General features: G+C 42.5%; 2 protein-coding genes across 2 annotated transcripts in view; one reads left to right on the top strand and one right to left on the bottom strand.

Moving 5' to 3' along the window:
- Window positions 1-20,774, bottom strand: part of LOC307208636 (zinc finger protein RFP-like) — a 115,936-nt gene that overhangs the window by 64,188 nt on the left and 30,974 nt on the right. The window lies entirely within an intron of this gene.
- Window positions 1-20,774, top strand: part of LOC307210935 (uncharacterized protein) — a 31,893-nt gene that overhangs the window by 1,810 nt on the left and 9,309 nt on the right. The window contains exons 2-13 of the mRNA XM_079967139.1: window positions 406-501; window positions 1,810-2,040; window positions 4,452-4,474; window positions 5,827-5,948; window positions 7,376-7,420; window positions 7,619-7,708; window positions 7,859-7,903; window positions 9,849-9,949; window positions 11,080-11,121; window positions 13,808-13,898; window positions 17,929-18,014; window positions 20,029-20,457. Coding sequence (XP_079823265.1) covers window positions 406-501; window positions 1,810-2,040; window positions 4,452-4,474; window positions 5,827-5,948; window positions 7,376-7,420; window positions 7,619-7,708; window positions 7,859-7,903; window positions 9,849-9,949; window positions 11,080-11,121; window positions 13,808-13,898; window positions 17,929-18,014; window positions 20,029-20,457 — 1,401 coding nt within the window. The remainder of the gene's footprint in view (window positions 1-405; window positions 502-1,809; window positions 2,041-4,451; window positions 4,475-5,826; window positions 5,949-7,375; window positions 7,421-7,618; window positions 7,709-7,858; window positions 7,904-9,848; window positions 9,950-11,079; window positions 11,122-13,807; window positions 13,899-17,928; window positions 18,015-20,028; window positions 20,458-20,774) is intronic.

The raw sequence follows: 20,774 nt of genomic DNA, 5'->3' as shown, positions 1-20,774 counted from the left end.
ATGGGCTGCATCAATAGGAGTATTGCATCTAGATCAAGGGAAGTAATAGTGCCACTGTATTCTGCTCTGGTCAGACCTCACCTGGAGTACTGTGTCCAGTTCTGGGCACCACAGTTCAAGAAGGACACTGACAAACTGGAACGTGTCCAGAGGAGGGCAACCAAAATGGTCAAAGGTCTGGAAACGATGCCTTATGAGGAACGGCTAAGAGAGCTGGGCATGTTTAGCCTGGAGAAGAGGAGGTTAAGGGGTGATATGATAGCCATGTTCAAATATATAAAAGGATGTCACATAGAGGAGGGAGAAAGGTTGTTTTCTGCTGCTCCAGAGAAGCAGACACGGAGCAATTTTATGAGTATATCTTTGCTGCCCAAACTAACCCAAATGCCTTTTTGGCCATCCCAGGGTAAAATTATGCGTCATTTGGAGTTCCTGAACAAACAGAAAGGAGAAATTCTGTCTTCTAAACTGACGGTGGAGACAGAAAGCCAGAATATGCTGGTAGGTGCAAACCTTCTTGCCTCTCCAGGATGGTTATACTGGACAGAGTGAGGCCTTAATTCTTCACTTGCACAGTGTCCCAGGTTTGATCACTGGCATTATTGGTTAAATGGATATTGGGTGGTAGAGTTGGGAAAGGTCTCTTCTTCAGACCTTGAAGAGCAGCTGACTGCAAGGTTAGACAACATTCAGCAGGACAGGCTAAAATTGGTAGGGTTGTCTAGGGGCGAATGTAGTCCTCGAGTCCAAAAATGCCAGCCATGCCAGAATAATAATAATAATAATAATAATAATAATAATAATAATAATATTTCCCCAGCTACTCTTGGCGGCTCCCAACAGAATTAATGATAATAAAAAAGTGATAAAACATTAAAAACTTCCCTAAACAGAGCTGCCTTCAGATGTCTTCTAAAAGTCAGATAGTTGTTTATTTCCTTAACATCTGATGGGAGGGTGTTCCACGGGGCGGGCGCCGCTACTGAGAAGGCCCTCTGCCTGGTTCCCTATTAACTCACTTCTTGCAGTGATGGAACCACCAGAAGGGCCTCGGTGCTGGACCTCAGTGTCTGGGCTGGACGATGGAGGTGGAGACACTCCTTCAGGTGTACTGGGCTGTGGCCGTTTAGGGCTTTAAAGGTCAGCACCAACACTTTGAATTGTGCTCAGAAATGTTCTGGGAGCCAATATAGGTCTTTCAGGACTGGTGTTATATGGTCTTGGTGGCCACTCCCAGCCACCAGTCTATCTGCCGCATTCTGGATTAGTTGTAGTTTCCAGGTCACCTTCAAAGGTAGCCCCACGTAGAGCACATTGTAGAAGGCCAAGCAAGAGATAACCAGAGCATACACCACTCTGGCAAGACAGTCTGCAGGCAGGTAGGGTCTCAGCCTGCGTACCAGATGGAGCTGGTAGACAGCTGCCCTGGACACAAAATTACTCCCAGGCTGTGCACCTGGTATTTTAAAGAATGAAGTGAGCCCCCAAAGCTAGTCCTCCTTCTTCTTGTCACTTCCTCCAGGCCCTACTATTAGGCAGACTGAGGTGGCCAAGGCAGGCTGAAGATGCCAGGGAATAGAGAACAGCAGCAGCTAATAGATCAGTAGGTGAGCAGCAGGAAAATACTGAGGACTGAACCGAGCAAAGAGGCCATTTCCTGCTAAGCCAGCCTGCCTGCCGCCCTCAGCTGTGACTGAACTTCTGTACCATTGTGACTGTAAACATCAGCTGCCCTGCCAGTCAGGTTGTGCACATGGAATTAAGGGGACATATAAATGTCGTTTTCTGGCCATGACTCTCTCCTTGCAGAAGCAGACAGCCACGGAGAGGCAGAAAATCATGGCTGATTTCCAGCAATTGCACCAGTTTCTGGAAGAACAAGAGTGCCTCCTGCTGACTCAATTAAAGGAACTAGACGATGGGATTAAAAACTGTAGGAATCAATATATTGCCAGACTCTGTGAGGAGATTGCCTCCCTTGACAAGCTAATCAGGCAGCTGGAGGAGAAACAGAAGCAGCCAGTGACTGAATTCTTGCAGGTGAGCAATGGTGGAACGAAACCCTCCAGGTTGTCCTCTGGGGAAGGGCTGTACCAACACACACTCTGTTCATTGGTCTTTAGAAGTATTTACAGTAGGTGTGTGCACTTCAGTATTTGGTTGATATATAAAGCAAAGGGAAAAGTAATAATAAACTGCTGGAAGGAACTGGGTTGGTCAAAGAAAACTTGACAAGAACAATGAGTCCATTTCATGTCCCTTCAAGTTGCATCTTGTTGGTGTCTCCTTACATCTGCCAGTGTCAAGTCCCTGTCATAGTATCCCTTCTACCTGCGAACAGGTACCTAAAGTCAGCCTAATTGTCAAATCAAAAATACCTGTCTGTGTGTGCACAGCTCAATCCTAGGGGAAAAATGGAATCCCTTTTATTTTTCACTTTCCCAAAATCAACTTTAAAGACTCATAACACAAACCCCCAGACCTATTTGTCCCCTTCCTTCCTTCCTTCCTTCCTTCCTTCCTTCCTTCCTTCCTTTACTCCAGTTACACTTGTCTCTCATGTTTTCCTATTTTCAGACTGTCCATAAAACACCAAGGGAAGTTAAGTGATTCCTTTTTTCCCTACTCCAGAACTGTAAAGTCTACCTTTGTGGGAGAACTGTTGCAGTTATCACTCATTCCCTCTAAAGGAGCAACCATGGGGACTAATTTCATCCATTTTTTTATTAAAGGTTATAGAGGTTTCCTTAAAAAGAGATTAATAATAATAATAATAATAATAATAATAATAATAATATATTTTTATTTATACCCCGCCCTCCCCAGCCAAGGCCGGGCTCAGAGTGGCTTACAAACAATAATAAAAACAAGAAGAATGATTTCAACTTAAAAACAAAAATGAAATACAACATTAAAATAATGGAGCATTAAAATATTAAAATGTAGCCTCGTCACAGGAGGAGAAGGAAGAAAAAAGAAAAAGAGAGAGAGAGAGAGAGAGCGAGAGAGAGAGAGAGAGGGAATCAAATTGGCTCCAAGCCAAAGGCCAGGCGGAACAACTCTGTCTTACAGGCCCTGCGGAAAGAAATCAGATCCTGCAGGGCCCTGGTCTCATGAGACAGAGCGTTCCACCAGGTCGGAGCCAGAGTTGAAAAGGCCCTGCCTCTGGTCGAAGCCAATCTAACTTCCTTAGGGCCCGGGACCACTAGGGTGTTGTTATTTATGGACTTTGAGGCTCTCTGTGGGGCATACCGGGAGAGGCAGTCCCGTAGGTACGAGGGTCCTAGGCCGTGAAGGGCTTTAAAGGTCAAAAGCAGCACCTTAAATCTGACCCTGTACTCCACCGGGAGCCAGTGCAGCTTGAAAAGCACTGGGTGAATATGCTCCCATGGCAGAGACCCCATGAGGAGCCTCGCTGCAGCATTCTGCACCCGCTGGAGTTTCTGGGACAGCTTCAAGGGCAGCCCCGCATAGAGCGAATTACAGTAGTCATGCCTGGAGGTGACCATCGCATGGATCACTGTGGCCAGGTCAGGGCGGGAAAGGTAGGGGACCAACTGCTTGATGCGGCGAAGGTGGAAAAATGTCGCCTTGGCTGTTGCTGTAACCTGCGCCTCCATGGAAAGGGAGGCGTCAAGGATTACACCCAAACTCTTAACGGAAGGCAATGGCACTAATTGGGTCCCCGCAAGAGAAGGGAGTTGGAAAGAGAGCCAAAGCTGCCCAATGGGACGCCCCCTGCATTTATTTGCCTCTGATTTGCAAGGTTTAAGCTACTCTGGAGGGACAAACAGGCTTGCAAATTGCATCCACTTCTGTCAAACAGAAACAAAGTTCGAGTCATAATATGGAACATTTATGCTGGTGGAGCTTAATTTTTGACAAAGTAGAATTGAATCTGGACCCTGTGTTGCACTGGGCAGAGTACGAAGTACTTCAGGGTGAAAGAAATCAATATTTTAAACTAGGGTTGCCCAAACTACACGTGACCTTGTAACTTACAAGCAGATGGAAATCTGTAGCATTTAAAGGAGGCAAGGAAGCATGTGGAAGAGAAAGCCTGTGGAGGACGGGTGAGGCTCTAACATGGCAAGGGCTGAGAGCAGCTTCTCATGCCCGCCTTGCCCAGTGGGGCCCGTGGTCCCTGGACTAGCGCGTTGTCTCTGCAGAAAACATTGTGTTATACATAGAAAAATACAGTATGCCCCCTCTGTGAACTGATGTGTGGAAGGGGTCTGGTACAAAGGACTGAATTTCCTCAGACCGTGGGAAGCCCCGGAAAATTAATTATAATTTGGACTATAATTTGGTCTTTTTTATTTTAGTTTTTTTTATTTTAATTGGAGTATTATGATTGGATATATTAATTGGATGTTTTTTATTGGAAAATCAATAAAAATGATTTTTTTAAAAAAAGACTGAATTTCTCTCATTCTGTCTCTTCCATCTAGAATATGAGAAGCATCCTGGAAAGGTATGTGGCTTTGTTATGAATAGTGGGCTGGTATTGATTTCCTTCCTCTGAGGTAAGGGAGAAATTGATTTGTTCTATGTGAGCCAATCTAATTCACAGTTTACAGACCAATAAGCAGATCAGAAAAGAGTTACCAATCTGACTGCACACTTTTACAGATTTTGTGATGCATTTTTTATCTCGTGCGGGGAAATGTACAAAAAGCATATTGGGGGATACCTAGAACAGCATACAAAAAAGGATAGAATATTTTTTTTGGGGGGAGGTGTTATGCATATAAAATGCATATTTTATGAAGGAGTGATGATATTTCTTCATCTACTGTATACTTCATATCATATCAGAGATGTTGGTGGTGGTGGATTATTAGATTTCTTACTTACCCTCCACTGTCAGGGGAATTTATGGATTAAAATACAATATTAAAAATAGTTAAAACAAATTACAATCCAAGAAAACTGGGTGGGTCCTAAAATACATCTCCTAGATGACAAAGGCCAGGGTAAAGAGAGGCTCTTATTAGTTACTTGTGTGCAAACATAATTTGTTGGAGTAAATATTCAGTAAGGCTCTGCTCCAGATTCACCCAGATCCTCAACTAAATTGGGCCGATTTATACCCTCTTCTGATCAGGTAGAAGCAGCGACAAATCACAACTTTGTCACAAGTTAATCAGGCACTTCTGACCTAGCTGTAATTTTAAACATGGTACGGTATGCAACGTGTGCGTCTAAATTTCAGGCAGATTGTTTAAAATATTTCTGCATCTTAACGGTAAAGTTTATTTTTTAAAAAAATAAAAGAGAGGTAAAATAGATTATGGATTGATCATTTATATGTATTTTTTAAATGAAAAAATGTTCATGTAAATTTACACTTTATACTCTCCACCCCCTTATACATCATTTTCTAGTTTGTAATAGGTCTTTAATGGTCACAGGGCAGACAATACCATTAGCTGCTATCACTGGGCTCATCCACACTTCTGTTTTTCCCGTTATTTCTAGGAACAGGTCTCAGGGGCTTTTCTTTTGTCCTGCCGCTTTTCCTGGGAAAACCTGCTGCTTGCCACAGAATTGGAAGAAACATAAATCAGCAGAAAACCCGATAAATGTTTGGTTCTATTTCGCTGTTAACCCACGGAAAACCCGACTGACCTTTGTTCCTATTCAGTGGTAAACAGCAGGGACTTTCGTGGGGAAACCAGGAGGAATGGAAGAAAAACCTATCATGGACGAGCCCTTGGTATCTTCTTGCTGTTCCCACTTTTCTCCTTCATTCTGACGACTGAATTAAGAAAGACTTGAGAATGACCAGATGGAGCACAATAAACCTCACTTTCTTCTTCCTAGGTGTAATGGAAATGAAAATAAAACCATGAATGCAATAGTTTTTCCTCCTGGATTAAAAGAACAAATAGATAAATTCTCTAAAATGCATTCTTTTTTGGAGAAGGAAACCAAGAAATTTAAAGGTAACAAAGATCGTTGTGTGGTGTTAGTGTGGGATAGATAGATATATAGATGGATGGATAGATAGATAGATGATAGATATAGTTGCATGCCATTCCCATTTCTGAATGATAAATATTCTGGGGGTTCCAGGCTGGTTCCCAAGGATTTGAATTTTCTATTGGCAAATGAGGCACAGGAGAGACTGTGGTGTCTTTAGGATATATGGTTTATTTACACATATATACACTGAACAGACACCCCAAGAGAGTCTTGTTTCTCCCATAGCCACAGCCTTGCTTTCAAAACAGGAATCAACCATTGTGCTCTGAGCCAGTGTGGTTTAGTGGTTAAGCGTGGTGGACTTGTAATCTGGTGAACCGGGTTCGCTTCCCCGCTCTTCCACATGCAGCTGCTTTGGGCTAGTCACACTTCTCTGAAGTCTCTCAGCCTCACTCACCTCAAAGATTGTTTGTTGTGGGGGAGGAAGGGAAAGGAGATTGTTAGCCGCTTTGAGACTCCTTAGGATAAAGCTGGATATCAAATCCAAAATCATCATCTTCTTCTTTTTCTGGCCTGCTGCCTTTTACAGCCTGTCACATTCCTAACCTCTACTTCAAAAGTCTGGTTTTGTCTTCTAACTCTCTCAGAGCTGGGAGAGGGGGCCATTAGTGTACCCCATTACTGGCGCTGTCTGCAGAAGGGAGCTCTAAATCACACGAGAATCCTACATGAGATTCTAATGTGATTGGGGGCAGGGAATAGAATGCCAGAAGGAAAGAGCAATGTATGGAAATTTCAATTTTCACATGTAGAATCTGCCATTAGATATCTGATGTCTTGACATTTGAGGGTTCTATTGGAGGGTCAGTTTAAAATTCCGAGTGACCTTTCAGTCTTTGGCATTGATTGCAACTCTTCTCTGAGCCCACCCCCCCCAACATGCTAGCATGACACTTAATGCTAATGCCGGAAGAGGGAAAAAGAGGGAGTAAAAGGTAAAGGTAAAGGGACCCCTGGCCTATTAGGTCCAGTCATGACCGACTCTGGGGTTGCGGCGCTCATCTCGCTTTATTGGCAGAGGGAGCCGGCATACAGCTTCCGGGTCATGTGGCCAGCATGACTAAGCAGCTTCTGGCGAACCAGAGCAGCGCACGGAAACGCTGTTTACTTTCCCGCCAGAGCGCTACCTATTTATCTACTTGCACTTTGACATGCTTTTGAACTGCTAGGTTAGCAGGAGCAGGGACTGAGCAACAGGAGCTCACCCCATCGCAGGGATTCAAACCGCCAACCTTCTGATAGTCTCTGTGCTTTAACCCACAGTGCCACCCGCATCCCTTGAAAATATTTGGCATGAATACACTTCCAAGCTCTCTAAATCTAAAGCATTGCCCTTGGAGCCAAGTTTGAGTATTGACTTTTTCCTCATTTCACTTTTCCCCCTTAGACGTTGTGCTCTCTGGGCCTCAAGAAAAGAAAGGTACATTTCCAGGTTTGACAGATCTTTAAACAATTTTTGCAGATGACAAATGGGAGGGTTTTGCACTTCAGTCTCCACTTCAGATGGAGTACTATGGCTAAATTTTAGATTTTGACATGAATACACTTCCAAGCTCTCTAAATCTAAAGCATTGCCCTTGGAGCCAAGTTTGAGTATTGACTTTTTCCTCATTTCACTTTCCCCCCTTAGACGTTGTGCTCTCTGGGCCTCAAGAAAAGAAAGACACGGCTGTACCCCAAGCAGCACAAGGTTTCTGGATTCCCAAGCTGCCTCCCCTGGGTTCGTATTTCCTTTTGGGGAAAGATGGAGTACTATGGCTACATTTTAGATTTAGGCCTGAACACACTTGCAAACATTCTATATCTAAAGTATTGCCCTTGGAGCCAAGTACGAGTATTGACTTTTTCCTCATTTCACTTTTTTCCTCAGACGTTGTGTTCTCTGGACTTCAAGGAAAGAAAGGTACATTTCCAGGTTTGACAGATCTTTAAACAATTTTTGCAGATGAGAAATGGGAGGGTTTTGCACTTCAGTCTCCCACCCGCACAAGATTGCTGGGGTCCCAAGCTGCCTCCCCTGGGTTCGTATTTCCTTGTGGGAAATGAGAGACAGCAGAGACTGTGGTGTCTTTAGGATATATGGTTTATTCACATATATATAGAATCTGAGCCTATGGTGGAGGGGTTCACAGCACGGGCACTCCAAGAGAGTCTTGTTTCTCCTATAGCCACAGCCTTGCATTCAAAACAGGAATCAACCATCGTGCTCTGATTCTCTTTCCATCTTGCTGCCTTTTACAGCCTGTCACATCCCTAAATAAAAAATTCCTTCCTTTTTTTAAAAAAAAATTTGTTTTGTTTTGACTATGGCAGACCAACACGGCTACCTATCTGTAACATCCCTAAATGTTACTTCAAAACTCTGATTTTGTCTTCCAACTGTATCAGAGCTGGGGAAGGGGCCCTCCCGAGAGCTGTCTGGGACAGAGCCCCCTCTCTGTCTTTCTTGATGACCCAACTCCTTTCCTTTGCTCTTGGTTAATGGTCCAGACTAACTGTGTACATGATGACTCCTACTGGGACTAACTCTCCTGGCTACTATACAATGATGCAGCTGCCCTCCTTTCGCTTGGCTCCCTTCTCCTGTCTGCAGTAGGACAAACCGATGAATACTACTTCCTACTGCAATCTGGTGAATGAGAGGACAGGGAAGCAAGCAAGAATAGCTGGAGCTACTGGCTCTGCATTGAAAGGAAGTTCTGAAGTGGGCTGTTGCTTGCTCTGAAGCTGGTTCAGACTCATCAAAGCCAAATGTGGAGGGAAGACTATGTCTCTCTTGTGCTGTTCACTTCTCCTACACACTTAGAACCACACGAGGGAGAGCAGAGATATGTACACAAGCTTTGCCCCCTCTAGTGGACCCCATTATTGGTGCTGACGGCAGAAGGGAGCTCTAAATCACATGAAGATCCTACATGAGATTCTAATGTGATTGGGGGCAGAGAATAGAATGCCGAAAGGAAAGAGCAGTGTATGGAAATTTTAATTTTCACATGTAGAATTTCCAGTTAGATATCTGATATCTTGACATTTGAGGGTTCTATGTGAGGATGAGTTTAAAATTCTGAGTGACCTTTCAGTCTTTGGCATTGATTGCAACTCTTCTCTGAGTGTTCCCCCCAAAACATGTTTTCATAACACTTTAAACCAATGCTAGAAGAGGGCAAAAGATGGAGTTGTTGTTGTTTAGTCGTTTAGTGGTGTCCGACTCTTCGTGACCCCATGGACCAGAGCACATTAGGCACTCCTGTCTTCCACTGCCTCCCGCCGTTTGGTCAAACTCATGCTGGTAGCTTCGAGAACACTGTCCAACCATCTTGTCCTCTGTCGTCCCTTTCTCTTTGTGCCCTCCCTCTTTCCCAACATCAGGGTCTTTTCCAGGGAGTCTTCTCTTCTCATGAGGAGGCCAAAGTATTGGAGCCTCAGCTTCAGGATCTGTCCTTCCAGTGAGCACTCAGGGCTGATTTCCTTCAGAATGGAGAGGTTTGATCTTCTTGCAGTCCATGGGACTCTCAAGAAAAGCAAAGAAAAGACTCTCAAAAAAGATGGAGTACTATGGCTAAATTTTAGATTTTGGAATGAACATACTTGCAAACATTCTAAATCTAAAGCACTGCCCTTGGAATCAAGCATGAGTATTGACTTTTTCCAGTGTATCTGAATCAAACATGAGTATTGACTTTTTCCAGTGTATCTGAAGAAGTGTGCATGCACACGAAAGCTCATACCAAGAACTAACTTAGTTGGTCTTTAAGGTGCTACTGGAAGGAATTTTTTTTGTTTTGACTATGGCAGACCAACGCGGCTACCTATCTGTAACTGAGACTTTTTCCTCATTTGACTTTCCCCCCCCCCCTTAGGTGCTGTGCTCTCTGGACCTCAAAAAAGGGAAGTCAGGACTGTACCCCAACTCAATCTCCAAGCAGCACAAAATTCCAGGGCTCCCAAGCGGTTTTCCCAGGTTTCGTATTTCCTTTTGGGAAATGAGATACAGCAGAGAACTGTGGTATCTTTGGGATATATGGTTTATTTACACATATATACAATCTGAGTCTACGATGGAGGGGTTCACAGCATGGACATCCCAAGAGATTCTCCCATAGCCACAGTCTTGGATTCAAAACAGGAATCAACCATCGTGCTCTGATTCTCTTTCCAACTTGCTGCCTTTTACAGCCTGTCGTATCCCTAAACTCTACTTCAAAACTCTGGCTTTGTCTTCTAACTATTTCAGAGCTGGGGGACTGGGAAGCAAACAAGAGTAGTTGAAGCTTAACATTTGGGGATTCTTTTTTCTATTTCTTTTTCTGTTTAGAATTCTGAGTAATCTTCATTACTTGGCACTGATTTCTCTGAATCCCGTCCCCCTCAATGTTTTCATAAAATGTAATGATAATGCTGGAATGCTGTGGCTAGGTGTGTGTACAGTAAGCGGAGTCATAAGAGATTTCCTTCTCCCAACCGAACAGCATCTTCCAGAGTCCCAGTTAAGGGGGAAACGCCTCACACACAGTTCAAAGCAACCAAGTGTTTAATGTCTCCAGACACAAGACACAGTTCTTCTGGTCTTTAAAGTAAAAATATGTATGAGCAGATCCATTGACACTCATCACCATGCTAGCTAATGCTTCTGTATAAAACCCACGGCCTCTTTCCCTGAGTCCTACAGAGTCAGACCCTGACAGCAAATGGGACAGGGCACAGACAAGACAGACAGGATGAAAGCAATGCCCTAGAGGCTACTATTCCTATCTCTACATGTGGGCACATTTACTGGGCCAATGGGAGGGTGAATGACTCCACAAGTCGCACACTCGACCTTTCTGGTGTTGCCATGGCAACCCAGGGCACCTGGCACCCTTATCTCAGAACATCCAGATGTGGGAAATGTGCTCCTCAAGGCACGAGCCCAAGCACTGTGCAATTTCACCCGTTGTTCACATTACACCAACACAGAAGAGGGCAAACGATCATATAAGATGGCTAAATTTTAGATTCTGGTGTGAACACACTTCCAAGCACTCTGAATCTAAAGCATTACCTTGGAGGTATGAGTACTGACTTCTTCCTCATATCACTGTTTTCCCTTAGATGTTTCGTTCCCCTGACCTCAAGATAAGAAAGACAAATTCCGCCAAAAATCCATAGAAGCCCTGGTGAAGATATTTCTCTTTCTGGACTTCTCCAAGGATGTGATTCAAGCGCACTCAAAATTTGTCAAAGCAAAGACCTTTGTAGGGCAAAGAATATGGAATTCTACATTCAGTTCTTGGCAAAGTCTTGTATTCAGTATTCTGGTCAAACTCACAATCTCAACCATCCAGACTTTGCAGAGGCATTCCTCACTAAAATCGGTTGACACCCTGGAACTGAAGTTTTGGATGACTCCATTAACTGATTAATAAGAGGATACACTGTTGAAGACATTGTTTTGCCAGTCTGGGCGTTCAGCCAATAGAATGGAGTGTAAACAGTCAGCAGTGAAAATCAACAACAAAAGAATGTTTTATACCGCCTGTTTATTGACTAGTGAAGCAGCAGAAGTCACTACCGCTTTTTGAATATAAATATTAACAAGTCAGAGTCAAGCTGATAAGAAAGAAGTATTTGAGGTATATGAATGGCAGGTTTTATATACATGCACATACAGTGGTACCTCAGGTTACATACGCTTCAAGTTATATACGCTTCAGGTTACAGACTCCGCTAACCCAGAAGTATTACCTCGGGTTAAGAACTTTGCTTCAGGATGAGAACAGAAATCGTGCAGCAGCGGCGCGGCAGCAGCGGGAGGCCCCCATTAGCAAAAGTGGTGCTTCAGGTTAAGAACAGTTTCAGGTTATGAACGGACCTCCGGAACAAATTAAGTACTTAGCCTGAGGTACCACTGTACAAGAAACCTTGTAACAATAAATAGTGGATTTACAACCAAGATAAGAGGGGCCAAAAGTAAGTTGTTACTATAATATGAAGTTAGTTAGTTTAAACGTAAAAGGGCTGAGAGATTCCAAAAAACAGTGAGTAATTCTGCAATACTAAAAACCTCTAATTACTTATATCGGTTATTTACAAGAGACACATTTGTTAAATCAAGACAAAAAAGTGTTAATGAAGAATTGGGTAGGAAAGGAATATACTGCAAATTTCCAATGCTAGAGGCCTGCTATCTTGATACGAAAAGGATTGAGAGTGGATATATGACAAGTTATTAGAGATGAAAATGGATGGTATTTAATTTTGTGTGTGAAAATTGATGAAATAGTAATAATGTTGATTAATATATATGGGCCAAATGTAGATTCCCCAGATATGTTTTATCAATGTTTTACTCATCTAAGTCAAAGTACATACAATAAACTTATACTGTAATAGGAGGTGATTTCAATGAAATGATTGATCCTAACCTGGATAGAAGCAAGGTTCCATGAAAAAAAGTTTCATTAGTTAGAGAAACTCTCAAAAAGTACATGCAAGAGTTGAATTTGGTTGACCCTGTTTTAGGTTTAGGGTCCATCCAGTTCAAGACTGTGATATTGATGTATGTTGCAAGACATGTATTCCCTTAAGCTCCACCACTTATAGCTGTTTTAGCTGCATGTCTTCTAGTTCTTAAAAGTTTTCATTATCAGTTCTTATCCATCCATTATCTGTGTTTAACCTTGTATTCTATTCACATATTTATCCTATGCTTGTTTTCTTGTTCTTACTTGCTTTAACAATTACCTGTGTAACTTCTACAGTCATACCTTGGTCTGAGTCCGTCCTGGCTTGAGTCCATTCTGCGGAACGTCGGTGGCAAATCTGGAAGTACCAGAACGGGTTACTTCTGGGCTTGCTGCTCATGCATGCGCAGAAGCACTAAATCACGCATGCGCATGCACAGACACTTTGTCCTGCGTCATTTTCAGGTTATGGTGGGGGCTCCGGAACGGATCCCCAACGTAAGCCAAGGTACCGCTGTATTTTATTCATATGTTTTTCTTATGCTGGTCTGTGACTGTAATAAAGATTATTGATTGATTGATTGATTGATTGATTGATGTTGTGTATCTGATCACAGTGCAATTAGCTTGGATTGGAAGTATTATAATACAGCTAAGATACCAAGAAACTGGTATTTTAACATCTCATTACAGTCATACCTTGTCCGGCATCCGGCCCGGCGGGAGTCTGTTCCACCGAACATCGGCGCCAAACCTGGAAGTACCGGAACGGGTTACTTCCAGGTTTGGCGCTTCACACATGCACAGCGCTTTGGGTGTGCGTCATTTTTGGCTTAAGACGGGGGCTCCGGAACGGATCCCCGCCTTAAGCTAAGGTACTACTGATGACCAGTTTGTAAAACAAATGAAGACCGAGACTGAACAATTCTTTGATATAAATACTGACACGTTGACTGCTAGGATATATGAATGGGAAGCGTATAAAGCTTTTATTAGAGGTTGAATTATAGCGTACTCATCACATTAAAAAAACCCTTAAAAATAGTAAGGGGGAAAAATTGAAAGAGGAAATTAATGACTTATGGACATTAATAGTTAACAAGCCAACTTATGAATTGTATAGTAAGAGGCGAAAGAAGAAATTTGAACTAAATAATATATTGTCCCAACAAGTTGAATTCATGCTTTTTTGTACAGAACAAAAGTATTGGGAGACAGGTGAAAGGGCCCCCCCAAAAAACTCCCAGCTGTTTACCCTCCAGTGTAGGTTTCTTACATTGGGGGGAAACATCTGGCAAAGGTGCCTTTGGTAGGGAAGGTTGTATGTGTGATGGGGAAAGGGTTCAGCACTCTAAGTGCCCCCCCCCACTTTACAGGGAGTTTGTAAGGGATGGATTCTGACATGCTGTGTCACTGCCGCCACGTCTGATTTGGGCCTGAGAGCGTCCTGTGCCAAAGAATGTTATGGTATGTGTGGCAAAACATTTTAAAAAGCCACCCTGCAGCCACCAATTTCTTCTTTCTCTCTCCTCTTGCCCCCATGCAAGTTGTTTATCTTGGGGCAAATCTGGATCGTGGCCTCCTATTGTTTTGGGAAACGAGGTTCACGGAAAGAAGGTTTCAGTTTCATTGTTCCTGTCCTTCATTAATACTCTGTGGAGTTTCCAGAGTTCTGTATATGAAAAAGTCTGCAGTTGTTTCCATAGAAGGAGAAATCAGATATTCAGCTATGCTTCTGTTTGGTGTGTTTTGTGTGTGTTTGTTTTTGCAGTTTTGTATTAATAAAGACATCATAGTGAAAGGAAACGCCATGAACATCTGCCAAGTGAATTTTTATTGTTTTCCTTACATATTCTTTTCCAACAAATTGTAATAGCACCATACATTCCCTTTGACTCTGCCGAGTCACGACCCCCCTCCCTCCCCACAACTGGTATATTTATCCTCTTTCCATCACACACATCATTCTCATATTAGTACTATTATACATTGGAGGTATTATGTCAATCCTGCTAGTGTCTTGACCTCTTTACAATTCTTCTTTAAATATTCAATAAATTTACTCCCGTTATTTTGGTATCTTTGATCTCCCTGGTCCCGGATCCTCCCTGACAGTTTGGCAAGTTCTGCATATTCTGTCAACTTCGCCTGCCACTCCTGAATAGTTGGTATATCTTGTACTTTCCATCTTTGGGCCAGAAGGGTCCTCGCGGCAGCTGTAGCACACATTAACAAATTTTGATCTTCTATTTTAATTTTTGTTCCTATTAAGCCTAATAGACACGCTTCTTTTGGGGAAAGTATATCTAAATATTTTTTTGAGTTAATTATAAATTGATTCCCAATTTTTTTTTACCTTATCGCAGGTCCACCACATATGGAAATAGTCCCCATCTGCCTTTTTACATTTCCAACATTTTCTTTCTTTTTTCCTATTTTGTTTTGTTTATATTCGTTTATAAATTCCCCTTCGTTTCAGAAACCTGGCAGGGATCTCCCTAAAAATCAAGATTTTCACTCCATCTATGCATAGATTTTTGTTGTAATTCAGTCTCAGTATTTCATTTCTTATGTCCAATGAGTTAAACATGACTAGAACATCTCCAGGAAGCTTTTTTGCCCTTGCTTTCACTGATCTAACCTTTATTCTAAAGACATTCATTATCATTGGGCCAATATCTTCTTCTCTTAGTTCCATCCACCCAGCCAGTTCTCTTATTATTTTATCTCTTATATTCTCATTTGGCGTCTCCGGGAGACCCCTGAATTTCAAATTTTGCTCTTTTTGACGCATCTCCGGAGTAGATAGATTACCCAACATCTCTTCCTGTGCCCTATTCATTTCTGTAATTTCTCCTCTAATTTGTTCTGTCTGTCTTTTTACTTCCTTTAGATATTTCTGTGTGGATAAATCCTCAACCACCTTAGTTCTTATTTCCAAGTCTTTTACCTTCCCTGTCAACTCTCCCACCACCATTTCCAATTTTTTGTCTAAGGCTTCCTGGACCTCCAATAATTTTCTCTCTATATATTGCTCATTCTGCTTAAACTCTTTTCTTATTTCCCCCAGTAAGCTCTCATATTCCCTGTTTTCTTTTCCATTTTCTTGCCTAGATGGGCATCTCTCTCTCTTTTTTAAAAAAATAATATTTATTAAAGTTTCAAAAAAGTTACAAAAATGAGGAAAAAAAGAAAGAAAAAAAAAAGAAAAAAAGAAAACAGAAGATACAAAATACAGAAAAGTAATATCAATTAAAAACATTTCCATCTTTCCATGTCTTGTCTTTCATTTACTTGTTTCCCTGACCTCCTCACACCTCCCTTTTTTGTATTCTAGTTCAATTAAATATTTCAGCAAATCCTTTCCAGCTTGGTTTTTATCCTAATAATTTATCTTAATGTACTATAATTTTACATTCTCGTTTCACCAATTAAAAAATCAATTTTTACCTGATCTTTTATATCGTTTCTGCTAAAACCACATTACTTCATTCCAACATCTTTCTAGCATTCCTGGATCTTACAATGTTTCTGTAAATAAACTTTAATTTTTTTCCAATCTTCTTCCACCAACTCTTCACCTTGGTCTCAGATTCTGCCAGTCATCTCCGCCAGTTCCATATAGTCCATCACTTTCATGTGCCATTCTTTCCGGGTGGGTAAATCTAGTGTCTTCCAATATTTTGCAATGAGTATTCTTGCTTCTGTTGTTGCATACATAAAAAAAGTTCTGTCCTTCTTTGGCACCAATTGGCCGACCATGCCCAGGAGAAAGGCCTCTGGTTTCTTCTGAAAGGTATATTTAAGTACCTTTTTCATTTCATTATAGATCATCTCCCAGAAGGTCTTAATCCTTGGGCATGTCCACCAAAGGTGAAAGAATGTACTTTCAGTCTCTTTACATTTCCAACATTTATTATCGGGCAAATGATAGATTTTTGCAAGCTTGACTGGTGTTATGTACCACCTGTATATCATTTTCATTATATTCTCTCTTAAGGCATTACATGCCGTAAACTTAATACCTGTGGTCCATAACTGTTCCCAGTCAGCCATCATAATGTTATGTCCAACATCTTGGGCCCATTTAATCATAGCTGATTTCACCGTTTCATCCTGAGTATTCCATTTCAACAGCAAGTTATACATTCTTGACAAATTCTTAGTTTTAGGATGTAACAATTCTGTTTCCAATTTTGATTTCTCCACCTGAAACCCAATTTTCTTATCCAAATTATAAACCTCCATTATTTGATAATAATGAAGCCAATCCCGTACTTTGTTTTTTAGTTTTTCAAAACTCTGCAGCTTTAATCTGTCTCCTTCTTGTTCCAATATCTCCCAATATTTCGGCCAATTGGCCTCCATATTGAGCTTTTTCAGAGCCTTAGCTTCCATTGGTGACAACCACCTAGGAGTTTTGTTCTCAAGCAGATCCTTATCCAAACATTAAACAAAGCTTTCCTGACAATATGGTTTTTAAATGCTTTATGTGCTTTGACCTTATCATACCATAGATATGCATGCCACCCAAATACATTGTTGTTGTTGTTGTTTAGTTGTGTCCGACTCTTCGTGACCCCATGGACCAGAGCACGCCAGGCACTTCTGTCTTCCACTGCCTCCCGCAGTTTGGTCAGACTCATGTTTGTAGCTTCGAAGACACTATCCAGCCATCTCGTCCTCTGTCGTCCCCTTCTCCTTGTGCCCTCCATCTTTCCCAACATCAGGGTCTTTTCCAAGCAGTCTTCTCTTCTCATGAGGTGGCCAAAGTACTGGAGCCTCAGCTTCACAATCTGTCCTTCCAGTGAGCACTCAGGGCTGATTTCTTTAAGAATGGATCGGTTTGTTCTTCTTGCAGTCCATGGGACTCTCAAGAGTCTCCTCCAGCACCATAATTCAAAAGCATCAATTCTTCGGCGATCTGCCTTCTTTATGGTCCAGCTCTCACTTCCATACATCACTACTGGGAAAACCATAGCTTTTACTATACGGACCTTTGTTGGCAGGGTGATGTCTCTACTTTTTAAGATACTGTCTAGGTTTGTCATTGCTTTCCTCCCAAGAAGCAGGCGTCTCTTAATTTCGTGGCTGCTGTCACCATCTGCAGTGATCATTGAGCCCAAGAAAGTAAAATCTCTCACTGCCTCCATTTCTTCTCCTTCTATTTGCCAGGAGGTGATGGGACCAGTGGCCATGATCTTCGTTTTTTTGATGTTGAGCTTCAGACCATATTTTGTGCTCTCCTCTTTCACCCTCAATAAAAGGTTCTTTAATTCCTCCTCACTTTCTGCCATCAAGGTTGTGTCATCTGCATATCTGAGGTTGTTGATATTTCTTCCGGCAATACATTGTTAAAACCTTCTAAATCCAAAATGTCTGTGTTCTCAAGAAGCAGCCATTCTTTCAGCCTAGATGGGCATCCCTCTGCTGGAGTCCCTATTCCCTGGGGGAGCACTTTCCCGCCTTCTTTGCTTTTGGAATGTAATTTTTTTAGCTCCCTCCTCTCCCCACGTCCTCCAACACACAGGAGGCAGCAGGAGAGCCCGAGAGTCTCCAGGCAGATATTCCAAAAGGCAAAGGGTAAGAGTTTATTTGTTCTCCCCCGTGTGTTTCCTTCTCTTCTTCTATCAGTCCATAAGGTTGTTTCAAATCACGCGCGGGTTGTGCAAGGCTCCCAAGTTCCCGAAATGTAATTTCCGGCTTCTTCTTCCTCCCGATGTCGGAGAGGGAGGGGGGAGATTAACCCCCCCCCTTGTTTTTCTTTGTTCCTTTAATATTAGTCTTGACCCCCTCAGGAAACTGTTAAAAGTCAGTGTAGAAACCACCACCACGTGCTTCTCCTACAGTCAGGGTTTCTCCTTGCTTTCTCTTTGATTCTGCAGTCCAAATCTTTTTGCAAGTCCAGTATGGCTGAGACCCTCTTCACTTAAAATGGAGGAGGGCGGTGAATTATTTAGTGATTTGCCTCCGTCCGACAGAGACCCGTCCCAAGCCGATCAAAAGACACCTACAGTACTTTTCCCCCAGTAGGCATTTGCCTCAACACTTTGTAGTTCGTGTTCGAGGGTTTAAAAAGTAACACTCACTCAGCGGAAACTTTTTTCTGGGTTGAAAAGTAGTCTCATATACCAGAAAATGCAGTATGTTGAAGATCTGCCATGTAGCTACAAAATTAACAAATCAACCCCCAAAAGGGGGAGAGGTGAAATGAGGAATGTGAGTGTTTGCAGATCCAGCCTCCGAGAAGAGCACCACCACAATGTATATTCTGAATCAGTGTATATAATACACAGGGTTAATACAGAAAAGAGAAGATTCTATTTTCATTGCATGTGTGATCCTCTATGCCTATGCAAGCTTATTACTAATGTATGTGTGTATGTATGTTGAAGATCTGTCAGGTAGCTACAAAATTAATCAATCTAACCCCGGAAAGGGGGAAAGGTGAAATGAGGAATGTGTTTGTAGAGAAGTGACAGTATGTGGAGGAATTAAGGAACAAAGAGAAGCAGGAATTGTAAGTAAGTAAACAAGCGAGGGCATTTGGACAGAGCAGATTGACCATCTCCGTATCACCAAAAACAAAAGGTCAGAAAACTAAATGAAAACGTACATGAAAGTGAGAGATGCATCAGCTGAGAGTCCTGCGACTAGAAGACGCTTTGGATCCCTTCCATCTCTACAATTCTGTCATTCTTTGTGCTCATTTGTACGTGGAGACAGCAAATTTTAAAATAAGCAGTACAATTGAAATAGAAATATAGTCCATCTTACCGTAGCAGGGGGAAAGACTGTGTCTTCCTGCTCAGTATGCTGACTGGATGCTAACCGTGTCCATGGGCAGCGCCAGGGTGCCAACTGCTCTCCCTTCTCAGGGCTCTTTATCCTTAAACCCAACTTGGATTGGATGCTCCTTCAGATACAGACAGTGTGGTATAGTGGTTACGGCGCTGGACCAGGATGGGGAGTTCACAATAAAAACACATGAAATCATAAACTTAAGTAAACACTCGTGTGGTTTTTGCTTTTTTTCCCTTTGGGCTTATTTACTTTAATTTTATTTTGATCTAAAAGCCTAATCATATCAGCTACAGTGTCCCGACTGTGGTAATTCAAAAGTCAAAGTTAGTTGTCCCCAAATCCTGTTAACATTTGGGACTGGAGCAACAGTGTTTGCAAGAAGAAACTGTATGAGAACTGGAGGTGGGAGAAAGGAAACCAATTCTTCCCTCACTGATTCCTTCTTAAGTAAACAATTGTTTTTCTCAGGCTTTACTTCATTTTTCCTCCTGCTCCAGTCAGTTCGTATTTGACCTTTTATTAGCCTCATGATGGCCACATGGCTCTCCCATAAATTTTCCTGGGGACTGTAGTTAGTTAAGGGTGCTGGGAAGTGTAGCTTTTGCCATAATTCTTTGGCAGACACCATGCACTTTGAATTCACGGTACAGATGTGAAGCTGCACACTGTAACGGTTTCCCCCCGGCTTATGCTGTTTCTTTTCAAAAACTATGAGTCACCCAGAGGGAGGGAAAGGCCCACCCTGTGACTTGAAACTGGAGAAACGAAACTAAGGCTTTTATTCTCATTTCAGGCAGACGAAATGGCAGATGAGGGTCCAGTCCAGAACCTCTGCGAGGAAACAACATGCCCCATCTGCCTGGAGTATTTCACAGATCCAGTGATCATAGACTGTGGTCACATTTTCTGCCAAATCTGCATCACCCAGGCTTGGGGAAAACCGGACCAAGATGCTTCTTGTCCTCAGTGCAGGGAACCTTGTCAGCAAAGGAATGTCAGGCCCATCCGGCAACTGGCGAGCATTGTGGAAATAGCCAAGAAATTCAGCCTTCAAATGGCCAAAGGGGTGGAAGCGCTGGGAAAGGTTTGCGAGAGACACCAGGAGCCCCTGAAGCTCTTCTGCGAAGACGACCAAGCCCCCATCTGTGTGGTGTGCGACAAATCCAAGGAGCACAGGAAGCACAAAGTGATCCCAAAGGAGGAGGCCTTTGAGGAGTATCAGGTACGCAGCTGTAGGATTGGGGACCAGGCTTCCAAGGGATGCTCAGTTATCCTAGGGATGGGGGAAATATTTCAGCCTGAGGGCTGCATTTTTCTCTTTGCGAAATTCGGGCGGGGCATGTGGGTGGGTGTTTGTGTCCTAAACACTGCTGATTATTGGGGCCTGAGGCAAAAGTGGACAGGGCAACGCTTGAAAATTTCACCTTTTTGCAGTAGGCTAGTTCCTACAAACGTGCTCATTGCTGTCTCTGTCCGCCATCTAAGTAAGTGGAAAGCATTAGTGGAGTTCAGGGACACATTCTAGTCAGGCAAAAAAGA

Source organism: Podarcis cretensis (genome assembly GCF_951804945.1).
Source record: "Podarcis cretensis genome assembly, chromosome: 2".
NCBI classification, from domain to species: domain Eukaryota; kingdom Metazoa; phylum Chordata; class Lepidosauria; order Squamata; family Lacertidae; genus Podarcis; species Podarcis cretensis.
This window is presented reverse-complemented; position numbering and strand designations above follow the sequence as displayed.